Source organism: Frieseomelitta varia, unplaced genomic scaffold (assembly GCF_011392965.1).
Source record: "Frieseomelitta varia isolate USP_RPSP 00005682 unplaced genomic scaffold, Fvar_1.2 scaffold_352, whole genome shotgun sequence".
In the NCBI taxonomy this organism is placed as follows: domain Eukaryota; kingdom Metazoa; phylum Arthropoda; class Insecta; order Hymenoptera; family Apidae; genus Frieseomelitta; species Frieseomelitta varia.
The window spans coordinates 119834-132959 of NW_025110093.1; the positions used below are offsets into that span (position 1 = coordinate 119834).

The 13126-nt window shown below is 34.9% G+C and overlaps 1 protein-coding gene and 1 long non-coding RNA gene across 2 annotated transcripts in view; both read right to left on the bottom strand.

Annotated features, from left to right (window-relative positions):
• LOC122530693 overlaps window positions 1–10339 on the bottom strand; it is a 15069-nt gene extending 4730 nt beyond the window's left edge. The window contains exon 1 of the long non-coding RNA XR_006307073.1: window positions 10328–10339. This is a non-coding gene — a long non-coding RNA (uncharacterized LOC122530693). The remainder of the gene's footprint in view (window positions 1–10327) is intronic.
• The window catches only part of LOC122530689 (aromatic-L-amino-acid decarboxylase), an 11844-nt gene extending 1222 nt beyond the window's left edge, over window positions 1–10622 (bottom strand). Inside the window, exons 1-10 of the mRNA XM_043657865.1 lie at window positions 10375–10622; window positions 6903–6993; window positions 5310–5430; window positions 5125–5238; window positions 4852–4971; window positions 4563–4692; window positions 2696–2844; window positions 1778–1889; window positions 672–880; window positions 347–547 (exon numbers count right to left, since the gene is read on the bottom strand). Of these exons, the coding sequence (XP_043513800.1) occupies window positions 347–547; window positions 672–880; window positions 1778–1889; window positions 2696–2844; window positions 4563–4692; window positions 4852–4971; window positions 5125–5238; window positions 5310–5430; window positions 6903–6982 (1236 nt within the window). The 5' untranslated portion in view covers window positions 6983–6993; window positions 10375–10622. The remainder of the gene's footprint in view (window positions 1–346; window positions 548–671; window positions 881–1777; window positions 1890–2695; window positions 2845–4562; window positions 4693–4851; window positions 4972–5124; window positions 5239–5309; window positions 5431–6902; window positions 6994–10374) is intronic.
• Between the last annotated feature and the right edge of the window lie 2504 nt (window positions 10623–13126).

The following is a 13126-nucleotide window of genomic DNA, read 5'->3' on the forward strand; positions in this document are numbered from 1 at the left end:
CAGAAATCACTTTCTATTAAAATAAATCCTCAATTTTTTTATTACATTTTCAACATATTTTTTTTCAACGTTCGAAAGAAATAATTTCCAAAACAAAAAATAATGAACTTGAGTTCAATTTAAAATTAATAAAATTACTTTTCTCTTGCATCTTGTGGCTTTAAGAGAAAAAAATTATCTTATGTCTTATATCTTATGGTTTTAAAAGAAAAAAAAAAAAATAGGTGGGAAAAAACTTTTGGCCCACCCTATATATCTTTACCCTCGAAAAACATTCGGATCGGGCGTAAACGAACTAAATAAACTCGGATTAATTGTAAATGCAACTTTGTGTATGTATCTTTACCTTCAATCGGAAGCAAACAAGGCCCAACACGACTTCCGCGACGATCTCGAATCGTGGATCGGCAAGGACCAGCGCCTCGAATTCGTGAGCTTGGGCAACGTGCTTTCTGATATGCCGTTGGAGATTCTCAACGCCGTAGAGCCTCAACACGAACCAAAGTTTCAACGATCTGAACCTCCGTCCCAACGGTATCTGCCAGTGCTGTCCACAGAACAAGTATTCACTTTTTCCAAACATTGCCAAGCTGTAAATCCTTCCTTTTCACATTTGCGCCTGTTTCGCAGTAATATATATATATATATTTTTTATTCGTGAATTATTTTACCCTGTAATCCGGAGCGGAGCCTTGCATATCGTGCTTCAGGTACAGAGGATCCACGTTGAAGGCGTTGATTACGTAAGTTGGATCTTTCAGCCACATCGTTGAACAATCGAAAGTCACCAGCATCCACTTGTGCGGGTTGAAGTTGAAGGAATCGGCCAGTTCGGTGCCTTTCATTAAATATCGGAATTCCGGGCAAATGAACGCCGAGCCTGACGAAGAAGATAAATTCTCAGCGACGTATTAAGTGAGTATGTATTAAGTAGCATGGTGAAATTATTGATATTTTAAACTGTTTACCAAGCCAATGATGAATTGCACGACTTTCTTTTTGACAAAGTTACGACAGTTTAAGGTGTAGACAATTTTTCATCATGTGTGTAAATGCTTTTGTCTAATATAATGTATAATATATTGTATAATATATGTATTTATGTACAATATATATTGTAAATGTATAATGTATATTTATTTAATAATGTATAATGTATCTATAATGTATATTTGTCTAATAATGTATAACGTATCTATAATGTATATTTGTCTAATAACGTATAATCTATCTGTAATGTATATTTGTCTAATAATGTATAATGTATTTATAATGTATATTGTATAATTTATTGTATAATATATGTATCTATGTATAATATATTGTAAATGTATATTGTATATTTGTCTAATAATGTATATTTGTCTAATAATGTATACTGTATTTATATGTATATTTGTCTAATAATGTATAATGTATCTATAATGTATATTTGTCTAATAATGTATAATGTATCTATAATGTATATTTGTCTAATAACGTATAATCTATCTGTAATGTATATTTGTCTAATAATGTATAATGTATCTGTAATGTATATTGTATAATGTATTGTATAATATATTGTATAATATATGTATGTATAATATATTGTAAATATATAATGTATATTTGTCTAATAATGTATAATGTATCTATAATGTATATTTGTCTAATAACGTATAATCTATAATGTATCTTTGTCTAATAACATATAATGTATCTATAATGCATATTTGTCTAATAATGTATAATGAATCTATAATGTATAATAATCTATCAATGTAGCCCAATTTACCAGCGTAAGCAGCATCAATGTGTAACCAAATGTTCTCGCGATTTGCAACCACGCCAATTTCGTCGACACGATCAAACGCGCAGGAGTTTGTCGTCCCCAAAGTTCCGACAACCTGTAAAATCAGAATCAATTAACCCTCAAATGTAGTTGCAGTAATTAATAATTATATCATGCGTTGACCTAACCCTCGCGAGGGCAGCAGCCAATAGCTAATTTCATTTCGAGGCCCACGAGCTCGAAGCAAGTAATAACTAAGTTTGCAAAATTATTGCAAAAGCTTACACGCTGCATATAATTGTAATAATAACGAGGAAAAATATGTAGTCAGAATGATTTCTAAGAACGTAAATGAATACCGTTTTACTATTATTTATCATTTATTATAGTTGAACGAGTTTTATTATTTCTACTAGTTATAGGTATCATTTTTTAGTTGACCGAATGACTAAAAAGTTCGATCGTTTCTCGAATATAGTTCTTCCTATATTTATCTCTTTTTTGTTTATTGTAAATTTTGAAGAAACTCGACAACTCGAAATTGAATTGGAGAAAATTCTTTTTTAAAATTCTTATCCCGGCGTTTGCGTAATTCCAACAATCGTACAGCCACTTTTCTGACCAACACACTTCAACAAGACATTTATTATTTAATTTATCAATATCTTCGTCATTATGACTAAGATTTCTTATTTATCAAGTATTCAATTATCCGATTAATTTTTTAAAATATTTAGTTCCATTAAATTCTCCTAAATTTTTTATGCATTTTATAGTAGTAATTGAATTAATTAGATTAATTCGATTATCATCAAATTTATGTTATGTGTGGATGTTGCAAACACTCAAAGCGTCATTGGCATCGAGAATCTTTTCGTCGTTCAGTTGCGTTCTTCGCTATGAGCTTAAGTATGAGCTTACGTAGAATGGGATCAGTCCTTGTTCCTTATCCTTGCGAATCGCTTCCGCCAGCGTCTCGCCGCGAAGTTTGTTCTTGGAATCAACCTCCAGCAGTCGGAATTTTACACCACCGAGCAGACCAGCTCGTTCCACGGAACTGTGCGCTTGACCTGATGGATGAACGAATAACACAAACTCAATACAACATTCGTCGCGTCTATCTTCTCATTTTTATAATTCATCGTTCAACTGCTTCAGCTGATTCATATCTCTCTGCTATTTCGAACATGCAGACAAATCAATGGATCATTAATCCATTCGCCACTCAGCGAACCATTGATCCATTTGCCGAACAAAAACACGAGACAAAAGCCCTGTTCAACTTTCAATCCCGACACGAACAATACCCGACTTTATAACACTTTCGATCGAAGTAAATTGTCATTGTAGAAAGGAGGAAAAAGAAAAAAAAAAAAAAAGGTCTCGCGGGATATTTCTCTTTTCTCACTCATTCGCGGGTATAAGTTGCAGGAGATCTCGTCTCGTAAGTTACAGAGAATTCGAAAACGCTGTCGCGTGGGCGAGAACTTTCAACGATTCGACGTGTCCGGCGAAGGGAAGTGGCAACAGGAGCGCAGAATGGCGAAGAGGGCTTGAACGCGGAGAGGGGTGGCACAGGGTTGAAATAACTCGAGTGGTTATTACGCGTTGCCATGGTGACAAAGTGCTGGCTGATGAAGTGCCGCAACCCCGTACTCGGGGCTTGTCATCCCATCCCCCTTGGCTCTCCGCTCTGTCAAATGTTAAAGAGCACCGGCCAACGTCATCGTTAATCTTGTTTACAGGAAAATCACGCTCAGCCGCTGTCCCGAAAATTTTCACCCAGCTAATCGACCGGTTCGACCTCTTTCGCGCGGTTATTTTCGGAAATGTTCGTGGAAGATCATTTTTTTTCGAGAAACTTATTTTGTTCATTTAAGGGATCGATCGAGGTTGCTGAAAGATTTTTCTTTTCGTTAGCTACCAAAATTTGTAAAGTCGAAATTGACAGTAATTTTCATCGATTTAAGAGCCTTTTTTTTATAGGGTAGTATTTTACAGGATGGTGGATAGTAGTATTTTACAGGAAGGATAGTATTTTATAGGGTAGTATTTTACAGGAAGGATAGTATTTTACAGGAAGAATAGTATTTTACAAGAAGGATAGTATTTTACAGGGTAGTATTTTACAGGAAGGATAGTATTTTACAGGAAGGATAGTATTTTACAGGGTAGTATTTTACAGGAAGGATAGTATTTTACAAGGTAGTACTTTACAGGAAGGATAGTATTTTACAGGGTAGTATTTTACAGGAAGGATAGTACTTTACAGGGTAGTATTTTACAGGAAGGATAGTATTTTACAGGATAGTATTTTACAGGAAGGATAGTATTTTACAGGAAGGATAGTATTTTACAGGGTAGTATTTTACAGGATAGTATTTTACAGGAAGGATAGTATTTTACAGGGTAGTATTTTACAGGAAGGATAGTATTTTACAGGATAGTATTTTACAGGGTAGTATTTTACAGGAAGGATAGTATTTTACAGGATAGTATTTTACAGGAAGGATAGTATTTTACAGGATAGTATTTTACAGGGTAGTATTTTACAGGAAAGATAGTATTTTACAGGGTAGTATTTTACAGGAAGGATAGTATTTTACAGGGTAGTATTTTACAGGAAGAATAGTATTTTACAGGATAGTATTTTACAGGAAGGATAGTATTTTACAGGGTAGTATTTTACAGGAAGGATAGTATTTTACAGGGTAGTATTTTACAGGATGGTGGATAAATGTACTTCGATACTTTCGTAAGCACGAGATTGTGTCTCGGAGCTACTTACAGGAACTATAAGCGACTAATTTCCCCACAATTTCGTTGTCCGACCAGTCAGGATGCTGATCCTTGACCTGCCTGATTTTTCTAGCCTTGGCGCCGAGCAGCGCGACTAAAGTGGCTTCGCTCGCAGTCCCCTATAACGTTAACTACGTTAATAGATGTTGTCTCAACTATATATATAGCTGCCAGTTATCTCTCTGAGCTGCTCGTGAAACATCTTTCCAACGACTTTCGCGACATAAGAGGAGGACGAGCAACAGGTGAACGCAACGTTAACTTCCAACTTGCTTTACCTGAATGACACCACCACCTTTCCCACCGCTGCTCGCTAAAAACTCCTTGGGCAGGTCCAACATCTTTCCTAACCAGTCCAGCATGATCACCTCCAACTCGGTGCAAGCGGGGCTTGAGATCTGTCGTTTGGGAACGATCGTTTGAGACTCAACGACACTCTCAGCAAAGAGAAAAGGAATCTTTCGTTTTGTTCAATTTCACGCTACTTGAACAAAAGTGAAGATTCCTCTTCGGTTTTTTTTTTTGCAATTTGTACGCTTCGATCAAGTTACCCAGGTGAAACCGATGCACGCGATGGCGCCGCTGAGCATGTCGGCGACGATTCCTGGATACGATTGCGCCGTGGGGAAGTAAGCGTGGAATTTCGGGCTGTGCCAGTGAGTGACCTGAGGTAAACAACCGTTTTCTCGACTGTGTTCGCGAGTTACGCGCACAAAGTGATAAGGTTTGTACTTACGCCTGGCATTATCACTCTTTCGACGTCCGCCATGATGTCCATCCAGTTTTCCGGCGACTGCGGGGCCTCGGAGGGCAACAAGGGTTTCATGTAGCCCGGCTCCACCGTCGGCAGCACTCGCCTGCGAAACTTTTACTTTTAAAATGTTTCACGAACGCGAGGGAGTCACTTTAAGTCCCGAAAGCAGTGATTAACTTAAGTGATTTGTGAAATGGGACACGTAGATTCACGTTCTTGGCAATATACTTTAACTTTGAGACGTACCGTAGGAAATTTCTCTTTTCTAGGCGTGCATTTCTGAGAAAGTATATTGAAATAATCGAAACACTGAATTCCACTACATCAAACCAGTGTTCTGCATTGAATTGTTAGCGCACATACTAAAAATTCGACATTAAGCTTTTAAGAGAATTTATAAATAATTAGGGATATATATAACAGTCAGAAATATTATTTATAAATAATTAGGGATATATATTACAGTCACTAAGGAGATAAGCACACAGTCGTTTTCAAGTAATTAAAAAAGAGTTTTGAGCATAGAGATTGGTTAAATTAATTCGTTGTAATTTACATTGTATAAGAATATATATTTCGTTGCATACGTCTTATTTAATGTACGTTCTAAAAACAAAGTACGTAGTTATTCTTTTTCTTTGTAGTATGGCGAATGTACCAAGTTATCAAACGATTACATAGTATCTACAAAATGTGACAACATATACACAACATAAATCATTTGTTGAGTCACGTTTGCATATACTTTTCCTGACCATTTTATTCTCCCAATTTTTCATTTTAAGGATATAAAAAAAAAAAAACTGTAAAATAAACATATTTAAATAATATATGACTAGCGGAATACGTAATTGTTGAATTAGCATTCACTTACGTCTGGCTCAAATGAAATTTTTTGGAATTATGGTCGACAAAATTTTCCGGGCGCCTACAGTATTATAAGAGCAATTTTTTTAAACGACTTTAGGCACCAACAGCAGTCAAAAAGTTAATTCGCGATGGATGATGCAAGGATCTTCGTCTTATTACCATCGATTGCCAGTAATTTTATACATGTATAAAACTAATAATTATAAACGTTATATAATTGTATATTATAGTTACAAACAGTTATGGTTATTATAGTTGTAAATGATATAATAATATAATATAATATAATAATTGTATATTATAATATAATAAATATAATTATGGATAATATAATATAATAATTGTATATTATAGTTATTATAGTTGTAAATGATATAATAATAATTATACGCAACATCTATAATTTTATATTATTATTAATATTATTTATATTTTATTATTTATTATTATTTTATATTATTTATATATTATTATTTATTATTATTTTATAATTTTATATTATTATTTAATATTATTTGCGTTTAAGTTATTTAATTCACATTCACTGTAATTTTCTTTTCTTTTGTTACATCACAACCTGTGTCAATTGTTAAGAAGATCATGCTCGCTTACAAAGAGAAATTTACGTTCGCACTACGAAGTAGATTCCGGTAATTTTTAATTATAAAAATCGCGAAGGAAAAGATTCGATAGGAAAAGATTCACCTGTCCCTGATGTTTTCCAGGTAATTAGTAATGTACTCGGCCATTTCCTTGGCGAAATCCTTGAAAGAGTCGGCATCCATGTCGCGTGTACCTGAAAGATATCGAACATCGGGTTAACCAACACGCGAAGCGACGATACCTCATTATTAGAAATTACTTCACAGGTTTCTTCAAGCAAGGAACGAGCAACTAGAGCCTCGTAATAAAAAAAAAAAAAAAAAAAAAAAAGTGAAAGTGGTTTTTACGCTTGGGATTAAGGTGGATCACTGCATCCGTGATTACAAGGTTTAATTTAAGTATTGTCGTCGATTTGGCTGTTCGATCGTTGAAATTAAATAATCATTTCGAATCGTTGCACATTCTTCCGAGTTACCAGATTGAAATCGTCGCCAGTTCTGCACACAACGACGCGACAATTGGCTTTTTCAGTGTGGCTCCTCGAGGTGGAAGAACAGCGACACGTGTTTCGTCGCTGAATAGCGATTCACAACGTGATCACTCGTGAACGGATAAGATAATTCGACTCGCGAGGGAACAACGACCGTGACTCATATTTCTGCGAGGCAAGTTCCGTTTCGATTCCTTTCCCGTCCGCGAGTCTGCTCTACATTCCCTTTCGTCGGCAGCGCGACGACCAATCTTGCAATTGATCTTTCGTTTCTCGAAGACGATCGATTTTTCTTAGACAGAAAAGTATTTAGACAGTGTCTAAAGAGACTAGTAATTTAGACTCTAAAGAGACTAGTAATTTAGACAGAAAATATTGTTTGCATCTTCAGAATCAACATTCTCATGTTTGTATTTTCGTTTTGAGCAGAGTGATTGGCTGTCCTTTCAATTTTATCTCGCGACGATTCTAACGCAACGAGACAACAATAATTGAAAAAGTTCTCGTTTCCGTGAATAGAACAGCTAATAATTCAGAGCATACGAGCGAGAGGAAACGATCAGGGATTTACATACTGATCGTCGAACGAGGAAAGAAACGGGGGGATTCCCGCGGTCGTGGCCGTGACGTCAAAAGATTGTCAGAACAGGAAATGTGAGCAAATAATTTACTAGTAAGAGTGGACTGATCTCATCGATGCGTAGAATTGCTCGCGATCTTCGAAAGACTCCGTCTTTTTTTTTTTTTTTTGCAAAGATCGAATCTTCGTCGTCGAACGAAATTATTTCATAGATTTATCATAAAATCAAGAGTTTTCAAACGTTTCTTGAAAAAAAAAGAAAAGAGTTTCATAATATGTCTTCGATCTAGATCACGGTTTCTTCGATTCCCGCCGCGATCGGGGCAAGGTCGTTGCTATTATGTTCTATAGAGGAATCAAGCCTTTACTTTTTCCTCACCAAGTTGCCCAACGCGAATTGCCCAACTCTTCCACCGACTGAATTTCTAATTACTCTGTGCTCGCTTCGTTCGGGCGAAAGCTAACGTGTTAACAATAGTTCCGGACAGATTTTTATATTGAACGTTTGGAGTAATCGCGAGCCTGCATCTTGATTTTTGATTTCAATTTAAAAGTAAAGCTTGTCTCCTGTCATGCTCGGGGATTCAGTTTCACGTGTGGATCTTCAAATGATCGATGGATTTTAAGATTGAGGAATAATGAATTTCTGAAGATTTACTGAAAAGATGGGAATATATAATAATTCACGTCGACCGATTCTTTTTCCATCAACAAAGCACTGTCATTGAAATTCTCTCAAACTAAACGCAAAATAATTATCTACGAGTTTCACGTCCTTGTTTCAAGACGATTAGCTCTCGTATCTGTTAGAAAAAAAAAAAAAAGAAGAAGAAAAGAATACTGTGGAACGTATTGTCTCGATAACATTTGATAATTCTCCGAGTTAATGACGAGTTGAATCCCAACATACTTGTCAGTGACACGTGTTTTAATTTATAATACGCTTGTAACCAATCGCGTTTAAAGAATGCTCGTTTCCGCTGCAACCCTGTTGCATTACGTAATGAGAATTTTTTTATCGTTTAAACATCATTCGCGGTGTAAAACGGTGTCTTATCTAACGTTTCGCATATTTGAATTAATCCATCAAATGGATGTCGAAACAGATACGTAATTCCAGCTAATATATTCTTTCGCATTCCTTATTTCTTCATCAAGCAGGATGATTATACATTTGTGTGTTATCTATCAGCTAAATGCGCAGAAACGCGTATGTATATAGAATATAATATAGAATATAATATAGAATATAATATAGAATATAATATAGAATACAGAATATTGTATATAGAAATTATTGTTTGAACATAGAATATAATATAGAATATAGAATATTGTATAGTATATCATATATACTAATATAACATAATATAATATAAAATATAGAATATTGTATAGTATAGTATATATACTGATATAATATAATATAGAATATAGAATATTGTATAGTATAGTATATATACTAATATAATATAATATAGAATATAGAATATTGTATAGTATATATACTAATATAATATAATATAGAATATGAAATATTGTATAGTATAGTATATAGAATCTATTCTATATAGAAATTTATATATTGTATATAGAAATTATTGTTTGAATATAGAATATAATATAGAATATTGAACATAGAAAAAAAGTCAGATACAGAATTAATAATAATAAATAGAGATTTAATAAAAGTTATCAAATGTAAGTTGGTAATACACGCTATTAAATCAATATTTAATATAATAATAAACTTCGTTTCTCTTATCAATAATTATACTGCTGATGATCATGCATTTATCTGTTATTCAGTGTGATATAATAATATCAAATCTCTATTTAGACTTCGTTTCTCTTATCAATAATTATACTACTGATGATCGTGCATTTACGTGTTATCTATCAGTGTGATTGTGCAAAAAATCATGGAACTTATATATAACATTCGAAACCATGGAGAATATTCAAACTGAGAAATATAATTAATAATAATAAATCTCTATTTAAACTTTGTTCCTTTTACCAATAATTCTACTGCTAATCGTGCATTTACCAGTTATCTATCAGTTCGTGTTCAAAAACATAGAGACTATTTAAAATAAAGGAACATGATTAATAACAACAAATCTCTATTTAAACTTCCTTTCTCTTAACGATAATTGTCGATTGTGTATTTACGTGTATTTATTTATCGGCGTAAACACGCAGAAAGTCGCATAGAAAACATTCAAAGCAAGATACAGAACCAATGAATCTCGATTTAGACTTTTCGTTTCTCTCTCATTGATAATTGCACTGTTTGATCATTATGCATTTTACACGTTATTTACCAGCGCGAATCACATGCAGGAATTAACATAGTGTTCGAAGGCTGCGTGAAAGATACAATGAGAATTAGACACCTACGTTCCTTCAGTTGTAAGATAATAGATAGAACCATGAATTTGCACGAACATCCACGTTTCTCTAGGAATAAAACGATAAAACAAACCGTGAGAGGAACGTACCAGATTCAGACGTGATCGTGTTCGATGTAGACACTTGACAGCTGGCTATCCACGTGGATACGGTTGAATCAAAGGAAAATCCACGAGCGAGCTTCAGCGTGCTGCACGATTCCGGCGACACAGTCCGTGTGAAATTGCCGTCTGCCGTCTACGTCGCGTTATTTTATGTACCACCCCACCCAGTGGCCAGGCCGCTGTTCGCGTCGGATCCTTTCGGCCGATCGCGATTACCAGCTGCGCAGGTAGATCCGCGCTCCCGAATTGCCGATTCGATCGATCCGGACGCTAATAATTGCGAGCGCGAGATCGACGAGACAAGTGCGCCAGTGATTAGAGCGTCAACCAGCGACACCGTCATCATTGAATCGCGATTGTTAACCAATTCGAGACGAAGAATTATATTAACCTTGCGCTGGAGTGACGTGCCACGCACGTCGAGAATATTTTGTAACAAAACTGCAACAAAATTTTTTATAACAAAATTGTAATATTTCCTCAGTTTTCAGTATATTTAAATACAACCCAGGTAATACATTTATTACTTCTTAATAATTTCTATCTATAGTGATATACCGTCGAGTTTCAAAAGAAAAAGAAAGCGACGAATTATTGTGTACGGTTCGGTCACTCGTTATGGTCCGCAATCAGTTTGCCAGCGCGAGTGGTTAACCTCTTGCCACGCATGTCGAGAATTTTGTTTTTGTCGCAAAATTGCAATATTTCCTCAGTTTTCAGCATATTTAAGTATAATCCAGGCAAAACAAGTAATAAATTTATTATTTCGCAATAATTTCTATCATATCGACGAGATCAAAAAGAAAGCGACGAATTATTGTGTACGGTTTGGTCACTCGTTATGGTCCGCAATCAGTTTGCCAGCGCGAGTGGGTTAACCTCTTGCCACGCATGTCGAGAATTTTGTTTTTGTCTCAAAATTGCAATATTTCCTCAGTTTTCAGCATATTTAGGTATAATCCAGGCAAAACAAGTAATAAATTTATTATTTCGCAATAATTTCTATCATATCGACGAGATCAAAAAGAAAGCGACGAATTATTGTGTACGGTTTGGTCACTCGTTATGGTCCGCAATCAGTTTGCCAGCGCGAGTGGGTTAACCTCTTGCCACGCATGTCGAGAATTTTTTTTTTTTTGTCTCAAAATTGCAATATTTCCTCAGTTTTCAGTATATTTAAGTATAATCCAGGCAAAACAAGTAATAAATTTATTATTTCACAATAATTTCTATCATATCGACGAGATCAAAAAGAAAGCGACGAATTATTGTAATACGGTTTGGTCACTCGTTATGGTTCGCAATCAGTTTGCCAGCGCGAGTGGTTAATCTCTTGCGCTGGAATGATGTGCCACGCATGTCGAGAATTTTTCTTGTCTCAAAATTGCAATAATTTCTCAGTCAACGAATGATAAGCCTATTACTTCTCAATAATTTCTATCCAGTGATGTCATACCGAGACGAGTTCAAAAAGAAATCGAGGAATTACCAGTACACGGTTTGGTCACTCGTTATGGTCCGCAATCAGCTGCCAGGGCAAGTAAAGACGATCTTTTTTTTCCCTTTCTTTTCTGTGCCAACAGAAGAAAAATACAATTGTAAATAACATGTTAGCACACCGTGTGTGTAACTGGCGCTTCAGAATAATTTCACGACCAATTACACACCATGTGTAATAAAAAGAAAAGTGGAAGAACACTTGTTTCAAGAATAACAAAGAAACACGAGATCATTGTATTTAGATAATCAAAATTAAGAAGACAATCCGTAGATAAATTTTAAAAGAAAAGATTAAACAGAGGTGATTAGTGAAATTAATTACCACAAAATTTCCAACGATACTTATTTTTTAATAACCTTAGTAATAATCCTTGTAAAACACACATTCCAGGGTTACCTTCGTGAGCAAATTTGAATCTTCGTGCACCTTTAAGTTTCACTTTATCTCAAAACGATCTTATCCTCACGGCTACTTGCTAATAACTAATAACTCAAATTCAAGATCATTACACACACGGTGTCTAATACGTCTCGAATAGGTTAATGATTTCGTTAATTGTTTCATCGTAGCCAATCGACTTCTCCTCGAGCCATTGTCGCCGATGAGAGATTACGTTTCCATTATTCCAACAGTGTATTTTCTTACTGATCGATTAATTGCGTAATCGTACTTTTAATCGTCGTTCAGTATTTGCTGGAGAGGTTTGGACAATTGAGAATGAGCTCTGTCCGAACCTACAATCATTGGCTGAATCTCTGCAGCATTTTGTTACAGTTTAATTTGAGAATTTCGTTCGACTGCGTGATGGTAATTCTCAATTCAATGACTGGAATTATTCTGTCAAGTATTTTCACTCGAATTCTTCTATTGTCACAGTATTTCTTTTACAATTTAATTTAAAAATTTCGTTCGATCAACTGAATGATCGTAATCTTCGTAGATTGGAATTATTTTGTTAGGCATTTGCTCGAGGGACATTTTCTGAAGAATGATAGTGCATGGGGGATTATTCTGATTTTAAATTTTCATTCCCTCCGTTTTTTGTTTTTTTTTTTCTCGTCCCTCTTTTCAGAAACATATCTTTAGAAGTCCTAGACCTAAACATTTCTGTGAAATATACCAGAAAATTCTTTAAAATCTTTACCATTGGCATTTCTGTTTCTCATCAATAGCCATTGTTCTTAACTATGTGGAAAAAGTCGCGACACCTTTAGGTAATTTTAGGTAATTTTGTGC